The 18,498-nt window shown below is 36.9% G+C and overlaps 1 protein-coding gene and 1 long non-coding RNA gene across 2 annotated transcripts in view; both read right to left on the reverse strand.

Moving 5' to 3' along the window:
- The window catches only part of LOC144014999 (uncharacterized), a 186,197-nt gene extending 184,468 nt beyond the window's left edge, over positions 1–1,729 (reverse strand). Inside the window, exons 1-2 of the long non-coding RNA XR_013282666.1 lie at positions 1,584–1,729; positions 495–581 (exon numbers count right to left, since the gene is read on the reverse strand). This is a non-coding gene — a long non-coding RNA (uncharacterized LOC144014999). The remainder of the gene's footprint in view (positions 1–494; positions 582–1,583) is intronic.
- Positions 1,730–3,826: 2,097 nt separating this feature from the next.
- dhx35 (DEAH-box helicase 35) lies at positions 3,827–18,043 on the reverse strand. Its single transcript, XM_077513484.1, has 21 exons — positions 17,980–18,043; positions 17,647–17,774; positions 17,472–17,564; positions 15,554–15,631; positions 15,355–15,459; positions 14,207–14,268; positions 14,054–14,123; positions 12,982–13,041; positions 12,549–12,661; positions 12,375–12,471; positions 10,866–11,024; positions 10,566–10,776; positions 10,358–10,482; positions 7,599–7,653; positions 7,296–7,486; positions 7,132–7,209; positions 6,907–7,036; positions 6,730–6,811; positions 6,522–6,593; positions 5,670–5,781; positions 3,827–4,966 (listed from the first exon to the last, which is right to left on the reverse strand). The coding sequence occupies exons 1-21, from the start codon at positions 18,017–18,019 to the stop codon at positions 4,928–4,930; spliced, it is 2,100 nt and encodes a 699-aa protein (XP_077369610.1). The 5' UTR covers positions 18,020–18,043; the 3' UTR covers positions 3,827–4,927.
- Positions 18,044–18,498: the final 455 nt, after the last annotated feature.

The following is an 18,498-nucleotide window of genomic DNA, read 5'->3' on the forward strand; positions in this document are numbered from 1 at the left end:
GATGGATGGATGGATGGATGGATGGATGGATGGATGGATGGATGGATGGATGGATGGACACACTAAGAGTGACTATTATAGGACCACAGAAACAACATTGAAACTGATAACATCATCACAAAGTTCATAGTGACTGCATAGCAACTGCCAACTTCATCGTCATAAGGAACATAGCCAATGCTTAGCAGTTGACAACTTCAACATACAGTGCAACTGCATAGCAAGTACAAAATAAGAGTGCTAATTACAGTGCACATGACTTGTTTTCCCATCAGGCCCATTAAAATTCGTTAAACATTCTTGGAAGTGGACGGAAGCATGTCAATCATTTTTTTGGGGACAAAGTGAATTACGACGAGCAACATTCACATGCTCGCCATTAATCGCCGATGCCTCCGGATGTCATCAAATGTTGATGATTCCGCAACTCCGATGGTAAACAGAGCTCGGCTGAAGAAAAACACTGATGTACAGTTAGAGGTATCTGCCCTTACTTGTTGCTGCTGTCTTTGGCCTTGTTGGGTGGTCATCAATCCATTTTCTCAACAGTCACATGGTTCAACATCTGTAAATTAAAGTCCCTGTAAAGTGACAATGTAAAGTCAAACACCACAGAGAAATTAATGATTGAATGATTTAAAAAAAAAAAAAAAATCAGCAGTTATGGAAAATGAGGCTTCCAAATAGTGGAAAAAAATTAAGCTAGTTTCTCCACTCTCAAATGCAGCAGGCATGTCCACTGAATCCGTGGAAACCACACTCCACTCGACTATCAACTAGGAATATGAATGCGCTACTTCTTCTCGCACCCTTCGTTTCTATCCTACACATTACTACATTCAAAAGACAATATATCTGCTTAAAGCCTCCAGAAGCTAGAACATATCCCACCAGGTCATCACAAGGCTTTGCTAACGCTTTCACTGAGAGACAAATCAGACCCTCTTGTCTTTGTGCAACGTGAAATTTGTGCAGTCTCGCTGACAATGTGACAATGAGGCACTCTGAAACTGCCGCACCAGCGGACTAACCGAATGGAAACATTTGTTTTACCCATGAAAAAAAAATCAGGAAAACTAAAATGATTAAAAAGAGTATCGAGCAACAATTATATTTATGTGTAAATAAAATCATATTTATGATGATTTGTGAAACCTACATAAACTGCTGTAACAGCATACATAGCCTTGTTAAAATCTGACTAAATAAGCAGCAGGTGTATGGGGTTCCATGAGTGCCAAAAATATGTCTTTGCGCCTATGTCTTATATCTATGGGCGTTTGACGTGACATATGTCTGTGTTTATCGAACGTTGAACTGTCCTTGTGTCCATGCTATGTGTATATGTACATGTCTTAGTGCATATGTTCGGTGTCTATGTACGCATATATTCTAGTTGCATATTCTAATGCATATGCTAGTTGCATATGTACGTGTCTATGCTAGTTGCTGATGCTAGGTGTCTATGTACGTGTCTATGCTAGTTATGCTACGTGTCTATGCTAGTTATGCTACGTGTCTATGCTAGTTGTACATACTATGTGTTGTTGGACAATGTTGTTTCTACTTGTTCTTGTCGTTACCTATTGGGTCTTCTGGATCTGCCCTTTTGACAACGTGGTTATGCTTTGGTACCGCGGTGGCACCGGGCGCGGCGCCCGGCCCGTACTGGTACGGATCGGCTCAGAGATCCCCGTTGGCGGCAGGCTACGCCAGGTCCAATCCAAAAAGTATGCAATGCCCCATTTAAAAATAATGAATAAATAATATGTAAAAAAAAAAAAAAAAATAAAAAAAAAAAGGATGATGATGATGATGATAATAATAATAATAATAAATAACATTTTGAAAATGGTCTGGATTTGTGTTTTTGATATTTTTTTTACCTTTGTCTAATACAGGGTGTTAAAAGTAAGTATTGTGATTTTGTCATGTTGCTCAAGTTGTAATTAATATATATTTTTTATGACTCGGGTAAGAAGCCTATCAATAGAAAAAAAGCTAAATTATTATTATTATTATTATTATTATTTTGCTGTTTTTACACATTCTATCCATAAATTCATTAATCCATCTTTGTAACAATTTCAGGAAACTATACTACCCACCGTTAAAATCTGAGTTAATACTTTGAATATTTTTTTCTGTGTGTGAAAGTCTCTTTTGGTTTGTACAAATAACAAAATGAGGAGACAAAGTCGAACATTTTGTACATTTACTTTGAATTACATATCAACAAATTAAATACAAACATTTATTTTGAACAATTTTGTATACAGGATGAACATATAACAATACAACATGACTTAAAAAAAAAAAAAAAAAGGGAATATTTTGGTCAAATAAAATTGGGGAAAAAAATTGGAGCGGGAAGCTATTGTGGGACTCAAACAGTCACTCTTGGATCTATCGGGTGTGAAGTCATGTTCACTCAAGTTATTGATGAACACTAGTATAAATCCTTGAATAAAGAAAGATGAAAATAACAATTGTTGGGATTTTGACACCCACTGCAGCCTGGAAAAAACACTAACACATTTCTGTAAAATCTACAGTAAAGAAAAAAAATTGAGCATTTTCTTGTTTTTAATTTTACAGTATTTAAGTAACCTGGCAATAGCCAGATGGATATTATCCGGAATTTGTGAACTCAAAAAACCACGAGAATCATCTTGCGAGAGCAAGGTTAGAATTTAATTGTATACAGCAACGATTCCTAATTATGTTTTTTCTCTCAAGTTGGAGGTCTTGAATTTTTACTTTTATGTGACTATGTAGAGTTGAAATCAGCTGTCTATAGAAATGCTTAAACAGAATGAATTAGGAAAATTAAAGTAGATAAAAACCACCCTACATATTTTTTTTACCCACATATTTTTATTTGTATTTGTTTATTTTCTCTAGACTAAACTATAGTTTCTCAGTAGTTCCGTTTCTATGTCACTATTCCACATCCTTCCACTAGGGGGTGTAGTAACACTGAGGGAATATAGTAGTATTTGAGCACAAAGGAAGAATAAACATTCCTTTTCCTTCGTGAAGTGACAATAGCGGGGGGGGGGCGTTATGTATTATCTCCTCCATGACACTTCGCCTCAAGAATCAGTTAATTGTGCACATTTTATCTTTCATACTATTAGTTTACGTTTACTTTAGACTAGTCCAATATGTGACATTTGTTTTGATTTAATGGTTGTGCAACCCTAAAATATTTTAGTTTATGTTAAGCAATTTGTGAGTATGAAGTGTTATAAATTTACTTACCATACCTGATCGTTACCACCCAAGCAATTATGCAACGTATTAGTCTTCATTTTGTGCTTTTTTAGTAAATACTTATTTATTGTTATATTTGAACGTCTAATTTGCATCCAGTTTGCTGGGAAAATGTGCAAAAGAACTGCACAATATACACTATTCATACCAAATAGCTTATTTATACGTGACAGATATTAGGCATATTATAATTAAATATTTTCCATTTGCCGTTATTATACACAGATATCTTGAAATCTTAAACTGTATTGTACACGCAAGAAATGATCCGCTACAGTAACATACATATGTGCCCATTTTGTGTGTGCGTGTAATGTACAGCATATAATGGCAACGACATAATTATGTTCCTTTGTCACGTGACTTTAAAATGGGAGCGACAAAAACATTTATTTGCGATTCAGTAAAACATTAAAATATAATAAATTGTGCCGTAACTTTTTTTTTTTGGTAGGACGTGTCGGTACTTTTGCGTTTGTGGACCAACAGCGACATCTAGTGGCCAACCTGCACACTTGACTAAAAGTCCAACAACAGAACTGACACTTGATGCAGTTGAAAGGTTTTATTCGAGGATGTAAGAGAAGAAATGGCAAGTGACAATTATTAACTTGATGAATATGTATCAGCCCATTAAACATGCAACAGTTGGTTGACCTAGCTACTGTACGTTGTGCTTCTGCGGGCTGACATTTTTTTTTTACAAAAACTACAGTAGCGGGACAACAAATCATGCACGTCTGTCTACATTTCTGAATGCCCTGGATTATAATAGCAATTCTAGTAATATCATGACACATTTGTAATATACGGTTTGTTGATGCTTATGCTGAAAATTAAGGAAAACCTAAAGACAGACGCACTTTGTAAGTGCACATGCACAAGTAACTAGTTATGCTGTTGAACTACATTACTGCAGTACTAAAGAAGATGAGACAATTAAGTACTGTGGACATTCAAAGTTTTTTAAATGCTTGTTGTTTTGAGACTTAAGGCTACATCTGAGTGCATTTACTACATTTAAAGTCGCCACACCGACAAACAAGCAGTTTGTTTGGTTTTCACAGCTTTCCGCGTACAATGCTCGTGCGTTTATGCATTGAGGAATGAAATGAGAAATCGGCTGATTAAAAGAAACGGGCACAGAACGGTGAAAAGGCTGCAAAATCGGGTTGTTCACGCAAAAGGTAACGACGGTCTTCTCACAGTGTCATCGCGGGATCATTTCAAGAAATTAAAAAATAAACTGCAGGTCAACTTAGCAGTCACGTTCCTTAAAGGCACCGAGGTTATGAGAGGGAAAAATTGAAAAAGAAAAGCGGGTCAAAATGGGGAAACATCCTCAACATTTCAATTTTTTGTTTTCATAATTTATCATCCAGCAATCAACGAGTACAACTTGTAAAAAAATAATAAAGCCTAGAACCAGGTATGACAGCAAGCATTCCCCGGACTTGAGCCTTCTCTGACTATGTACAAGTTTGACCTCGTCTCACATTGATCAGCAATCGCGCTCGCACAAACCTAATTCAGTACAAAGGAGAGTCCTATCAAAATTGAGAGCGGTCGCGCATGGTCACAGGTGTGTATGTGGACGCAATCAATAAATACGACATTTATTTACATGGAGAGGGTGAAAAGATGAACAGGTTTAGAGGATACAGGATCGTTTGCTGCCAAGTGAACCATGCTGAAAAAGAAAGAAGACAAAATGTATTCTGTTAGAAGGTGAGACCAAATAAAAACAACACAAGTTGACATCTACCAACGTTTCACCTGCAAAATCAAATCCATCAGCATAACAAATTGTTGACCAAATATGCTATCTGGATCAATGCACGCGAGGCAGTACAGCTTCTGCCTCAACATGCAAATATGGATTTTAAGAAATTATGATATTTTAACCACGCCATTAATTTGAAGTTTGGAAGAATCCCTCACAATCATGAAAAAATAAAATAAATAATCCAGGATTGTGTTGTTATCTTAAATACATTTCCTACCTGTCCGCATGACTGTATTAGACAATACTGCCATCTGGTGGCCAAAACGGGCACACCAGAAGGACGCTTTGATTTGGATTGCAACATGAAAACATGATGCACAAACTGTTTAATTGCTTTACATTGTCTTTTGTTGTTATAAAGTACAATATTGGAGAGTCCCAATTCTGCTTATTAAAAAACAAAAAAGGCTGCAACACATTCTCGGCATTTCTATCCATTTCAATGGGAAAAGATCATTTGAGATACAAATGCTTTGATGGTCACAGAACAAAGTGAACGCATACCACAAGGCGCCGCAACAAATTACAATTTACAATATGACCAAGTTTTGTTTTTGTTTTTTTTTGTTTTTTTAATCAATCAAGAGACTTCCTTATTTGGACTTACTTTAGCCTGCTTGTAGAAGTGAGGGGCCAACTCAACCAGCCAGGACGACTCCACCGCAGTCACATCTCGCATGAAGTATTTGCTTGTCTGCAACACTTCATTGAAGACAACCCTGTGGTCGCAGAGTGTTGCCATAAAAACATATTAACTCATTCACTCCCAGCCATTTTCAGTGAAGCAACCCCCTTGTCTCCCGGTTGTTTTACTGTATTTTGACTGATTTTGCAAGGCCCACGGAATATTGTGTTCTATTGCTATAAAAACATGGAACCTACCAAAAGAAAGATTAGAGCCTCTTCTTTCATCAGGAAAAAAAAAATAAAAAGTTTATTTCTATTTGTTTCCGTTTTGCAGCAATTAGCATGAGAATATAGCTAAGTTAAATCATTATTCACAAATCAGCTTAGAATTGTGGGGAAACTAATACATTTGAAATAGAACGTATTTATGTGTTTTTGGGAGCAAATGAGTTAAGAACTTTGGTTCTGTGAGTCAGTTTCAGGGATTCCAGGGACACACGACTCAAATGATTGGCGATGACGCGTGACGTCAAACACACACACACACAAAAAAAATAAAAATAAATAAGAAAGAAAGAAAGTGGTCGATATGAATTCAAATGTATAACGGATCGTATGGTGTTCCACAGGGTTCAATTCTGGGGCCTCTGCTGTTTTCATTGTATCTGCTGCCCCTGGGTTCCATCTTAAACCCCTTATTATGCGGATGTCCCCAAAATTCTAAGAGTTACGTTTAAAAAAGAAAAAATACTATGCCAATACTCCAAATTGGCCAGAACAGCTTAAGACTTACTTTGGGTGCACCTTTTGTTGTCAACAAAAACATACTAACCATTTTGGCGGTTTCTCTCCATACAATACAGAGTTGGGGTGGATGTGAAGCTCGCGATCGTCTCGTAAAGTCCTGGCAGAGAAGAAAAAAATCCTGGGGGGTCAACTTCAGGTGTGTCGCCGGAAATTTCACATCATTAGTGGGGGAGTGGTTTGGGTCGTCCGCTTTCGGCAGAAATATATTCATGATAGGAAGACAAAATGTTTACCGGTAGGAGCCTGAGTGGTGAATTCGCGCCGCATTGGCAAAGAATCCCGCCACAATGCACCTCAAGATCACATCAGGATCACCTGCAAGCAAGCAAACAATTGACAATCAAGCAAGTGGACATTAGCTAGCAAGTGGTCAGCACAGTGCTTCCATATTGTTGGAACAGTTGGCGTACCTTCGCTGGAAGTCCACACAACCTTGAACTTGGTCATGAGGCGCCTCAGCTGCTCTCGTACCGTCACGGCACGCTGCAGACCTTTGTAATTGAGGAAATGATCCTGACACCACTTGGAGCTTTTCTGGTGCTGCAGAATGTGAACGAAAAAAAAAAAAAATCATCGAGGTGAGACTTTCTAGACTTCCTGAAACCAAACACACGAGAAATGTCCGCTCACTGTACCTTCATGTAAGCCTCATACACATTCAGCATGGTGAGGTGATCTCCTTCGGCAACGGCAAATTTCCTGTGCTGGCGCGCCTGCGGGGAGAGGTGACAGAAAAGGCTCGATTACGGAAACGGCTTTGTCACTTTATCGGAAAGGCTGATGCTGTTATTCTCCTCACGGCGGCTTTCTTCTGATTGGGAGGGACAACAAAGATATTCTGAATTTGCATCATCGCCGCGATGGTGACGATCTCTTTGGAGCAGCCAAAGTTCCCCGACTCCAGGAGCATCTTGGCAAACATGGGGCTGAGGGGGAATTCCGCCATCCGCACGCCCATGGGATCCGTCAAACGGCCGTAATTGTCCAGGCCTACAAAATGGAGAGAGAAAAGGACTGCAAATTATCACATGCTTGCTGCCACGGAATGAAATGAACAATAAAAAGGAGGCATGCAGCTTCCCAGTGCACGTCAGTTTCGTACCTCCGAGAGCAAAAAGAAGCTCCAGCGCCTGAACCATACTCTGAGCTGGAGGAGGCTGGAGGGGGTTTAAAAAGAAAAAAATAGATTACATGATCAATTCCACAAGTGAAAAAAAGGTCAACCCCTTTCAAAAACAAACAAAAAAAAGTTTACGCTTTCCTTACAACAGTGTTGACTTCCACATTTACACTAACTTTCTTGTTTAATTCATGGCCTTGAAAGACACTTATTATTTGTTATTATTAGACCAATACCAGTCTGAGTACTCACATCTGTGTACTCACCAATGCAGAGCAAAGTTATTTTAGTTAATGAAAACTAACGAAAAAACTAAATCTAAAATTCAAAAAACAATTTTGTTCACAAAATTGTATAAAAACGAAAACGCTTTTTAAAAAACAAAAACTAACTGAAACTACATTATATATTTCCAGAACTAACAATAATTACAGTACAAATCTCCTTTAGTCTTTGGTAATTAATACACAAGCCTTTGGGGATGATTTTACATATTTATTTTGATATTAACCAGAACAAAGACGTTTGAAAGAAGTGACGTAATCTTGCAGCAGCTAATAGAAAAGCACCTTCACTAGGTAAGAAATGTGTTACTTTTTTTCATTTTACCATGGTGCTTATTAAATATTGCAATTGCACACAAGTAATACACATTTAAAAATATTGAAAAATCTAACCTAAAACTTAGCATTTTAAAAAAACTAAAACTAATAAAAACTATCAGAACCACCCTGAAAACAAAACTAACTAAATTTAAAAAACAAAACTCAAAACAAAATAAAAACTACCGTTAACTAAAATGAAAATTCCACAACTATAATAACCCTGATACAGAGTACTGATCCCTCTACTACTTTTAATACTGTATAGAACATTTTGTTTATCACAATGACAAAAAAAAATGTGAGCAAAGACTTTTCTTTCTGACGCAGATGACGATTTGCCGATGTGTCAAACTGCCGCATGTAGTGCCACCTACTGCCGAGGAGGACTCAATGTCAAATTAATTTTGCTTTAAAAGGAACCCCAACTGTAATGACAACTTTCCTCCATATGATTTATTTGGTTCTTACTAACATACCTATGAGATTCATTGTAGAAACTTTATTTGTGTTGTAGTGATGTAGGATGGCCACTCGCTCTCTGCAAAGCAGTGCGAAACGGATATAAAGTGAGGTCAGCCTAAAAAACATGCGATTGGGAGAGTTCGCGAGAGCACGGCAACTTTTTCTCCAGTTAGGCTGACAGCAAGTTGCCAGAAAGGTGTAAAAAGGGTTGCTCGTCCACAAATGAGAAACTGCTGAACAGCATTTGCAATTTTTCAATGTGCAAAAATACCCTTTTTTTTTATGCTTGTAATTCATTTTACGGCAGAAAATGAATTACAAGCATTAAAAAATTGGTTTGACACCCATAAATTATCTCTAAATTTAAACGAAACAACGTTGACAGTTTTTCACACTGGACAGGTCAAGCACCAAGTCACAATTAGAATACTTTCTAATAAAATAGAAAGTGTATGAAAATACATTTCTTGGTGTAGTTATTGATGAAAGATTAAGCTGGAAGTCTCACATAGGCAATGTTAAAAGGAAAGTGTCCAAAATTATAGGGATACTTTACAAAACGAAGGATGTTTTGTATAAGAAGTCATTATATACATTATATTGCTCATTATTATTACCATATCTGAACTATTGTGTGGAAATATGGGGAAATGCTTACAAAACAAATACCCTCTTTTCAAATTACAAAAAAATAAGAATTATTACCCTATCAAAATATACAGAACCAACAAAATGACTAGTATTTATCAAATTAAGCAATAACATTTTATGATCTAGTTGATTTTAAAATAGCTCAAATAATGTACAAGGTACACAACAACCTACTTTGAAACAATATTCAGAAGTTGTTTAAAATCAGAAACAATGATTATCCCATCTTCAACACAGCTGATTCATGATCAGCTCATCAGCAAACTCCGCAGAAGCCTGATAACGAGCCTGTTCATTGCAATCAGCTGCACTTCGAGTAGGGAAATCTATAAAACCTGCAGGACTCTGGCCCTCAAGGACCGCAGTTTGCCACCCCTGATTTAAGGGGTACAAGTGTTTATTAAAAATAAATAAATAAATAAATAAAAATAAGAACAAATATTAAGCAAAAGTGTGTTTCAATTATAGGTGTGTAAATTTGTGGAATCATTTTGGAATTAACTTGAAAAGGTGTGAATCACTGGTTGTGTTTAAAAAGATTGTATAAAAACAAAGTACAACAACAATCTTTTAATCAGGTATAAGTCAGTGCAAATGTGGAAAATTGAGTGCAATTAAAAAATGTATGTGTAAGCCTTTGTGCTGATTTATATATCTGAAAAAAAATTGAGTTTATCAACTAAATGCACAATGCTGTTGGCATATCTATACACGTAGAAGTGCAGCTGTTTATGTGTAAACTTGTGTTATGTTTTTGTAAGAGGATAGGACTTGATAAGTTTTTTACTTCTTCCTACTCCCTTTTGAACATGTAAGGTATGCTTAATAATGATGATGCATGTAAAAAAAATTACTTTTCTTTTAAATCTGTTTAATTTTAATTGCAGCATTTCTGTTGCTTGTTGTATATGCTCAATAGACAAAAATAAATACATAAATAAATAAATAAATAAGTAAGTAAATAAAGGAGAATGTTACAAAGCAGTTCATGTTGTCAATCAAATGATTCCATTTTCCACTCACCGAAATGAAACTGAAGCGTAGAACATTGTCGATGCCTAAAGCTTTGAGCTGCAAAATAACTGGAGCCAGATTTGTACGCTGCATCTCCGGCACAGTCGAGGCAGGCAGTTTCTCAAAGTCTTCCTCTGATGAAAAGAAAAAATATTGTCAGCACATGAGCACACTCACAAAAACAAACAAAATACGGTCCATCTTCTCCTTTCTACACCTGTGTAGAGTCTGAAGCATTTGCCAGGCCGGTTGCGTCCGGCTCTCCCTGTTCTCTGGCTGGCCGAAGCCTTGGAGATGGGCGTCACCACCAGCGACTCGATGGCGGTGTTGGGGTTATACGCGCGCAGCTTCACAAAAGCACAATCGATGACAAAAACGATACCGTTGATGGTGATGGACGTCTCGGCTATGTTGGTGGCCACCACCACCTGGAAGAAGCATTTTCAACAAGCAAGTAACACGCATTCATAAAATACGTCTCGTGAAAGACTGCACATATGCATGACAGCATATTTACTTTGCGAACTGTGACGGGCACCCGCTCAAAGACTTTCATCTGCTCGGCATAAGGCAAGCCGGAATACATTGGCAAAATGCGCAGGTGTTTCTTCATGCCGTGTCGTGACATGGACCTGGCCTGCTCCTGCAGAAGGGACGCCACCTTCTCCACTTCCTCCTGACGGGACACATCCAAAGCAGGACGATATCGACAATGGGTTCGAGAGAGAGAGAGAAAGAGGATCAGCACAGGGCGTGAAAGTGGATGCATATTTTTATTTATCATGACTGGTGCTTGGTTTTAATCACTTTAGTATACAATTTTACAATTATTTTAGATGACTGTATTGTTTGTTGCAATGCCTGAATAATATTTTTTTTTAATCTAGGGTGTCAAAATTACTGCATTAATTTTAAAGTTCCTTTAATGCCACTCATTTTTTTTTATGCGTCTTACTTGGAAAGCATGTAGAGGAATTCCAGTCGCAACGCAGCAGACATATCCACGTCAAAATTTAGCAGTAATTAATTTAGTAACTATGCATATATTTGTGGAGACTGGGGTCAAGTTTAAAATTTGAAAAATGTGCAGAAGTTACTTTATGTTAAAGATTAGACAGCTCTTAAAATGAAAAAAAAATTTTACTGAGCTGTCACCAACATCTTACAAATACAATTATGCCATCTAGTGGCAGAATATTTACCTAAACACAAATCAATATCACACGCGTTTTTATAATACAGTACATCTTTTTAATTTTAACTCAATTTTATGAATTATTATGAAATTACCGTAGCAATGACTAAAAGATGAAGCCATATTTCTATTAGTTTAACATTTTTTCCACTTTTATGTTAGTAAGAGTATGAAAAAAATATTTTATTGTACATTTAGTGTTATGCAGCTCAACTGCAATAAATGCAATGCAATAAACTGCAACAATAAAAATAAATTGAAATTAGTGAATGTCACTATAGAATATTTTTAGAATGGATTAATCTATCGATTATTCAATTGATTAATCAGATTTGCTTTCATTTTAAATTTAAGAGAATTACAAAAGTATTTTTGCCCTGATTGCTGTTTATTAACCAGTGGTCATTTTGTACTTCACATTCGTATTGTGATTTAAAAAAAAAAAAAAAAAAAAGTGGGATTGATGTTCTACTATGATCCCGGTTCGGTCATTGTTTCAGAAATCAGTGAAGAATTACTATTGACATGCTGAAATCAGAGGATTTGGACAATTTTAAATTAAAATAATGGCTCCAAATGATTACTCAATTATTAATGTAGTTGTCGATTAATTCAATAATCAATTATTGTCGATAAATCAATTAATTTTGACAGCTCTAATTGAAACGCTATTGTAATTAAACTAGTCACTGAAACCAAGTTTTTTAGAACAAAGATGCTAGTTTGGTAGCCCGTCTGAGGTGTTGTATGTACGTTGTATGTTAGCATTAAGCTTAACTACCCAACGTGTATGTCTAAGTATCACTGTAATGAAGAAACAAAGGCTCAAACCTGCCCGGTAAGGAACAGCAGCACATCACCAGCATCCTCCGCCTCATGTATTTTCATCACCGTCTCCACGGTGGCCTTCACATAGTCGGGTACAGGACTGGGGACCAAACAGACAGACTTCAGTGCCGTGTCAAGAATCAAGTCGGAAGATTGTACAGTGTCCCGACTCCCTACCTGATAGTATAGAAAATATCCACTGGGAAGGTGCGGCCCTCCACAGTTAGGATGCCACATGTGTCCTTGCTGGGATCGCCAGACTCGTTCAGGTTGAAGAACTCGTGGAATTTCTGACGGAAACAGGAATTGTATTTATTGAACCTTACACTGCTCATTCGCACACTGATGAATTCACAGCAGGATAACAAGACTCGGGGATTCACTATCAAATATATGAGATATGTGACTGGAAAGCTGGGAATTGAACCTGCAATCCACCCAAGGCACCGATCTGTACCTGAAACATTCGTACATCCTCGAGACTGACATTTCAGCTGACGCCGACCACTGCACTCTCATCACATTTGTCAGCTGTACCCAATCTGACCTGACAAGGACTTTGGTTTTGTCACCATTCCATCATATCTCTTCATCTTAATGACGTCGTTACCTTGGCATCCAGAGTGGCGGACGCCACAATCAGCCGCAGGTCTCCGCGTTTCTTCTGGATCTGATGAAGAAAAACATTCGCAAGGTTTTCAACTTACAGTTGCGACATCTTGCCCAAGGTTATTTTCATTCACTAAAACTAACGAAAAAATAAAAAAATAAATTCAAAAAACTATTTTGTTAACAAATACAATAAAAATCAAAATGCTTTTTATTAAAAAAATGAAAATAACTGCAACTATATTTTATGTTTACAAAACCAACTAAAACTAAATGTAATTATAGGAAAAATATCCTTCGTTTTAGTCTTTGGTAATTAATTTAATGCATGAGCCTTTGGAGAGGATTTTATAGAAATGTTGGGCACAAGTAATACACATTTAAAAAAAAAAAAAAAAAAAAAAAACAAAACAAAACTAATACTGAAACTAACTCAAACGAAGCATTTATTAAATAACTAAAACTAATAAAAACTAACAGAACCACCCTGAAAACGAATTAAAACTAACTAAATTAAAAAAAAACAATACTCAAAACACAATCAAAACTAACTAAAATGAAAAATTCCAAAACTATAATAATGTTGATCTTGCCACATTTTTTTAAATTAGACATAAAATTACAAGAATGAAATGCAGGGACAGTTATGATTGGTTTCCACATGTCTTGTATTCTAGCCACAATGTGAACAATGTCAACAACAAAAAAAAAAATGTAAATATAACACCAAGGTATGTGCCCAATAGGGCTGTGCAATTAATCGACATTCCATTATTATACTTCACAATTACAAAGTTAGCATAATTACAAAAAAGTATATTCAGCCAAGGTGGTTTTTTTTGTTTTGTTTTTTAAACACAAGTCAAAGCTCTAATGTATCGATATAGGTGTTGTGGTTTTATTATTTGTGGTTTTATTATGATGATGATGATGATGATGATGATGATGACGATTATTATTATTATTAATTTATTTATTTGATCCATGATAACCTGAGGGTAATTGTAACTACGATATGGCCCGCAATTAAAAACAAGTTGAAACCCCTGACTTCTATTTGAAACTTGTGATACCTTCTTCAGCAGGCCTATGGCGATGTCTGTATACAAGGTTCTTTCGTGCGCTTCGTCCAACATCAGCACACTGAGAAAGACAGCAAAGCAGAAAACATTAGAACTGCTAGGGAGCCACTAAGTGAAGGCAACTTGGCAGTTTCATGGTACTACCTGTATTTTTTAAGCAGCGGATCGGCCATCATCTCCCGGACTAAAATTCCATCTGTAAGGAACTGAAGCCCAAAGGCAGAGTGACAAAAAAAAAAAAAAAAAAAGAAGATGAATGTTGAAATTGTGTGTTGTACACAGTGTTGCCTCGAGATACGGACAACTTTTATTTACCAAAACAATTATATCTAAATCATCTTTGCCTGTTGAAATATAAGTGTAAGTAAACTAATCCATTTTCCACTGGGGTTAGGTTCCAAATAATACCCACAATAAATGAAATCCGCGAAGTTGCTAGCTTTATGTTTTACATTTACTATAAATGTTTTAAGGCTCTAAAGCCTCTTACCACACAGTTCTTACACTTTTCTCATCGAGGAATTTACGTACTTTTTCTCACATTTCTCCCTGGTTTAAACATTCTCAATGTTCAAAACTTCATAAATTTTCTATAATAGGTACACTACAGTAAATTAAATAAATAAATAAATAAATAAAAAATACATGCTGAATTGTACTTGGAAAAAAAATAAAAAAATCTGCAATACAGCGAGACCACGAAAAGCGAAACCACATTATAGCGAGGGAACACTATAGTGCGATTGAATTCCATTAAAATAACTCGTTTTTCACAGATTGGGAAGAATTTGTGACTTGACGTAAAGTTATCTTACCACTGTGGGTATGTGTTACCACACATTTGTGTATGAATATTCGTAATTTGAAGGAAAAACACTCCCAACGTCGATGCTCTAACTTACCTTTAGCATTTGAATGGGATCCTCCATTCGCTTTAGCATTAGCGCGAGGCTAGCGATGTTTTAAGAACGAGGCATGTTTTGTATTTAAATATACAATGGGATGTAATTCTTATTGTTGGGTGTTTAGTTTTACAGTTAACTTCAACTGGGGTGTCGTTACACAGCTTAAAGGACGCTTAGGGACAACGGAATCACATACGCTACACACTAGCTAATTGCTAATGCTACGCAAGCAAAATGGTGCATTTTTCAGGGTACTTTCGGAAACTTTGATTTTCTATGATTACAGTATAACATTTTAAAGTGAAAATAATTGGTCATTTGGCCCAATTGTAAGATTGTTTTGGCCGATGTTTGAAGGACAAAAGTTTACTATGTGTTTAGGACTACCTTGATCCTTGTCGCTTGAGGGTCAGAGCAGTCGTCAAATCGAATGGTGTAGCCCACCTCATGTCCTAAGCGGGCGGCTCTCTCTTCTGCAACGCGGCCAGCCACCTAATTGTCAAGGGAAAAGCAGAAGCGGCCGCTGTCCTTGAGCGTCCAAACTGATTTTCGAAGGCCAATTGCAGGACATCTGCAGAGCTCTTACAGAGATAGCAGCCACACGTCGAGGCTGCGTCACGCCAATCACCCTCCCCTCGGCCGCCCAGCCGGCTTCCAGCAGGTACTGAGGGGGAGATAAATTGAAAAAGATCGCTGCAGAACGGGCAAAGTGGAATGACATCAATGTTGCGGGGCGGCTGACGCAACACCAACCGGGACACATCACAGAAAAAGAGGTCACGTTGAGGTTAAGTCACACTTTGCGCACGTCACCGTGCAGATGACTGGCAAAAGTACTCACGCTCAACTTCTGTGCTTAAAAAAAATAAAAAAATAATAAAAAAATGCTTCCTCCGTTTTTTAGATTTCAATCAATCAAGATCTCAACTGCATTTGACTTGAACGTCACGGTATTTACATCTGTTTTTCGGGTGTGTTGACATCCAAGAAAAAAAGTAACAAGCCTATTGGTGGAGTGGTGCTGTGAGATACTTGTTTAATTTGTTTCATGTGACCACACTCATGACTCAAAACATTTCTATCACAAATCATCTTTTCCCACTGAAATGAAAGGAAATGCCTTTAATCCGTTCCAGCCACCCAAGAAAAAACATATTTTTGTATTTGTTTATAAATAAGGAGAAAAAAATACTCTTCCCTACAGTCTTCCCTCGCTATAACGCGGTTCACTTTTCGCGGTCTCGCTGTATCGCGAATTTTTTTTTAAGTGCAATTTTGCATATTTTTTTACAGTAATATACCCATTTTATAAAATTTATGAAGGTTTGAACATTGTCAATGTTTGAACAAGAGAGAAATCTGAGAACATGTAAATGCCTCAATGAGAAAAGTGTATAAATTGTGCGGTCGGGGATTTTAGAGCCTTAAAACATTTATAAGAGTTGTAAAACATAAAGCTAACTACTTCGCGGATTTCATTTATTGCGGGTATTTTTTGGAACCTAACCCCAGCGGAAAACGAGGGAACACTGTAGTGTACTTTATAAAAAGAAAGAAATAATAAAATGGTACGTCTTCAAATGTTTGTGCATCATTATTTAATGCTGCAATCCGATTTAGTGTGCTGCTCTTTCTCATGTGACCATCTTGGCCACCGGGAGGCAGCACTTTGTAATATTGTCATGCAGAAATAAATGAAGAAGAACAGACTTCTACTACTATTACTAATACTCAGTAATCTGCCGTAGTATTTGTCATTTTTCATACAGGATAAAGATCACCATTACCCTGTTAAAACAATTACCTATTTTCAATTAAATAATAATAATAATAATAATATTTTTTTTTTAAATGTCTGAAATTGGGTGGTGGCCATTTGTGCTCAAATGGGCTACATCCATAGTTAAAAATATCGTAAATTCTACCCATGAAATGAAATTATTAATAAATATAATATAATCAGCAATCAGTTTTTCCTGTTTTCTAAAAAATGACAATGACTTTATTGTAAGAGGGTGACAATCTATGCCTGTATTGTTGTCAAATATGGAAATTTGTCAAATCAAAAGTCACGAGTTGTAATGCTAACCGTTAGCATGTCAAAGTCATTTTAAAAACACAAGTAATTCCATTTATGTTTACTTTGACAGTAAACCTCAATGGTAGCGGCAATAAACCGTTTGAAGCCTATTTGAAGACTTGTTCACAACATTGGGATGTCAGTTGCGTTCATGTCACCATACAGCGCTTGTATCTAAAGTCTGCACTCACAAGTCAAAGCAAAAGAAAAAAAAACAAAAATCAACAGAATGACGACTCGTATAGCACCACTGTATATCTGGTTTAAATGTAGAAAGTACAAGTACTTGACGAATGGACCGTATTACTTCCCACCATTGACGCACAGCATTAAAGTGGAGCATATATACTTATTTAAGTGTAAATCGAGAAAACTAAGCCATTGTTTTTGCATAGCTTCTATGTTGTGAATTTGTTGCACAAACCTGCGGGATCTGTGTCGTCTTCCCACATCCCGTTTCCCCAACTATGATGACCGTCTGAAAGCTTTCCACCAAGTACAGGATGTTGTTTCTGTGCTGGAAAGGCAAACATTTTGGGCCAAGGTGAGACACAATCGCTTGGGTTGAGGTCGAGGCAGAAAGAAGGTGTTGGGGACACCTTGAAAACGGGAAGCTTCTGTCGCTGCTTCTCGATGGAGAGTGAAATGAAGGGATTGAACACGGCGGTGGAACCGCTGATCTCGGTGTTCAATTCACGTTCCTCGGAGATTCCAGGTGCCTCGGACCCTGAACACACGGGAGACGGATGCATGCAATGCAACGGTGAAAGGCGACTTCCCGCAGGACTGGCTGCACAGATCGCGCACATTCCGATTTGAGGCTTAAAACCCCACAAAAGATGACTGGCTTGTAATGCTGTTTATATGCCAATGAATTTGGATTCGTTTTTACTGAAACCGATGCCTAGTAACACTCAAGTAGACTAACTTACCCGGCTTCCAAAATTTCATCGTGGAACGGGTGCCCGCCATCTTGGATTTGACGTCACGGCCTGTTTCCGCTCGTTGGTGGCGTCACAGCCAACCAAGAAAATAAAAATAAAATAAAAATAAGTCAAGAAATAAAAATAAGTTAGTGTTGGTGACGTCACTGTCAACCAAGAAAATACAAAGTTACCTTCAAGTCTCGCTTTGCATTGAAGCGTCTGTATAATACAAATACTAATAGGCTACTAATACTACTACTACTAATAATAATAATAATAATAATAATAATAAAAGTGTATATTTTATATATTTTATATATTTTTAATAATTATTAAAATAATGGAGTAAATCAAGTCAGGTACTATACACTAGTATCGTATTGTCATTGTCAAAACTTTTTCAACCACGGTTTGGGTTTGAAATTTTGATTTCAAACTAAAGTTAGGGTTTCAAAATAGGATTTTAAACTAGTATTGGGGTTTCAAAGCAGGGTTTTAAACTAATGTTAGGGTTTCAAATTGGTT

The sequence above is a fragment of the Festucalex cinctus genome, chromosome 2, assembly GCF_051991245.1.
Source record: "Festucalex cinctus isolate MCC-2025b chromosome 2, RoL_Fcin_1.0, whole genome shotgun sequence".
In the NCBI taxonomy this organism is placed as follows: Eukaryota; Metazoa; Chordata; class Actinopteri; order Syngnathiformes; family Syngnathidae; genus Festucalex; species Festucalex cinctus.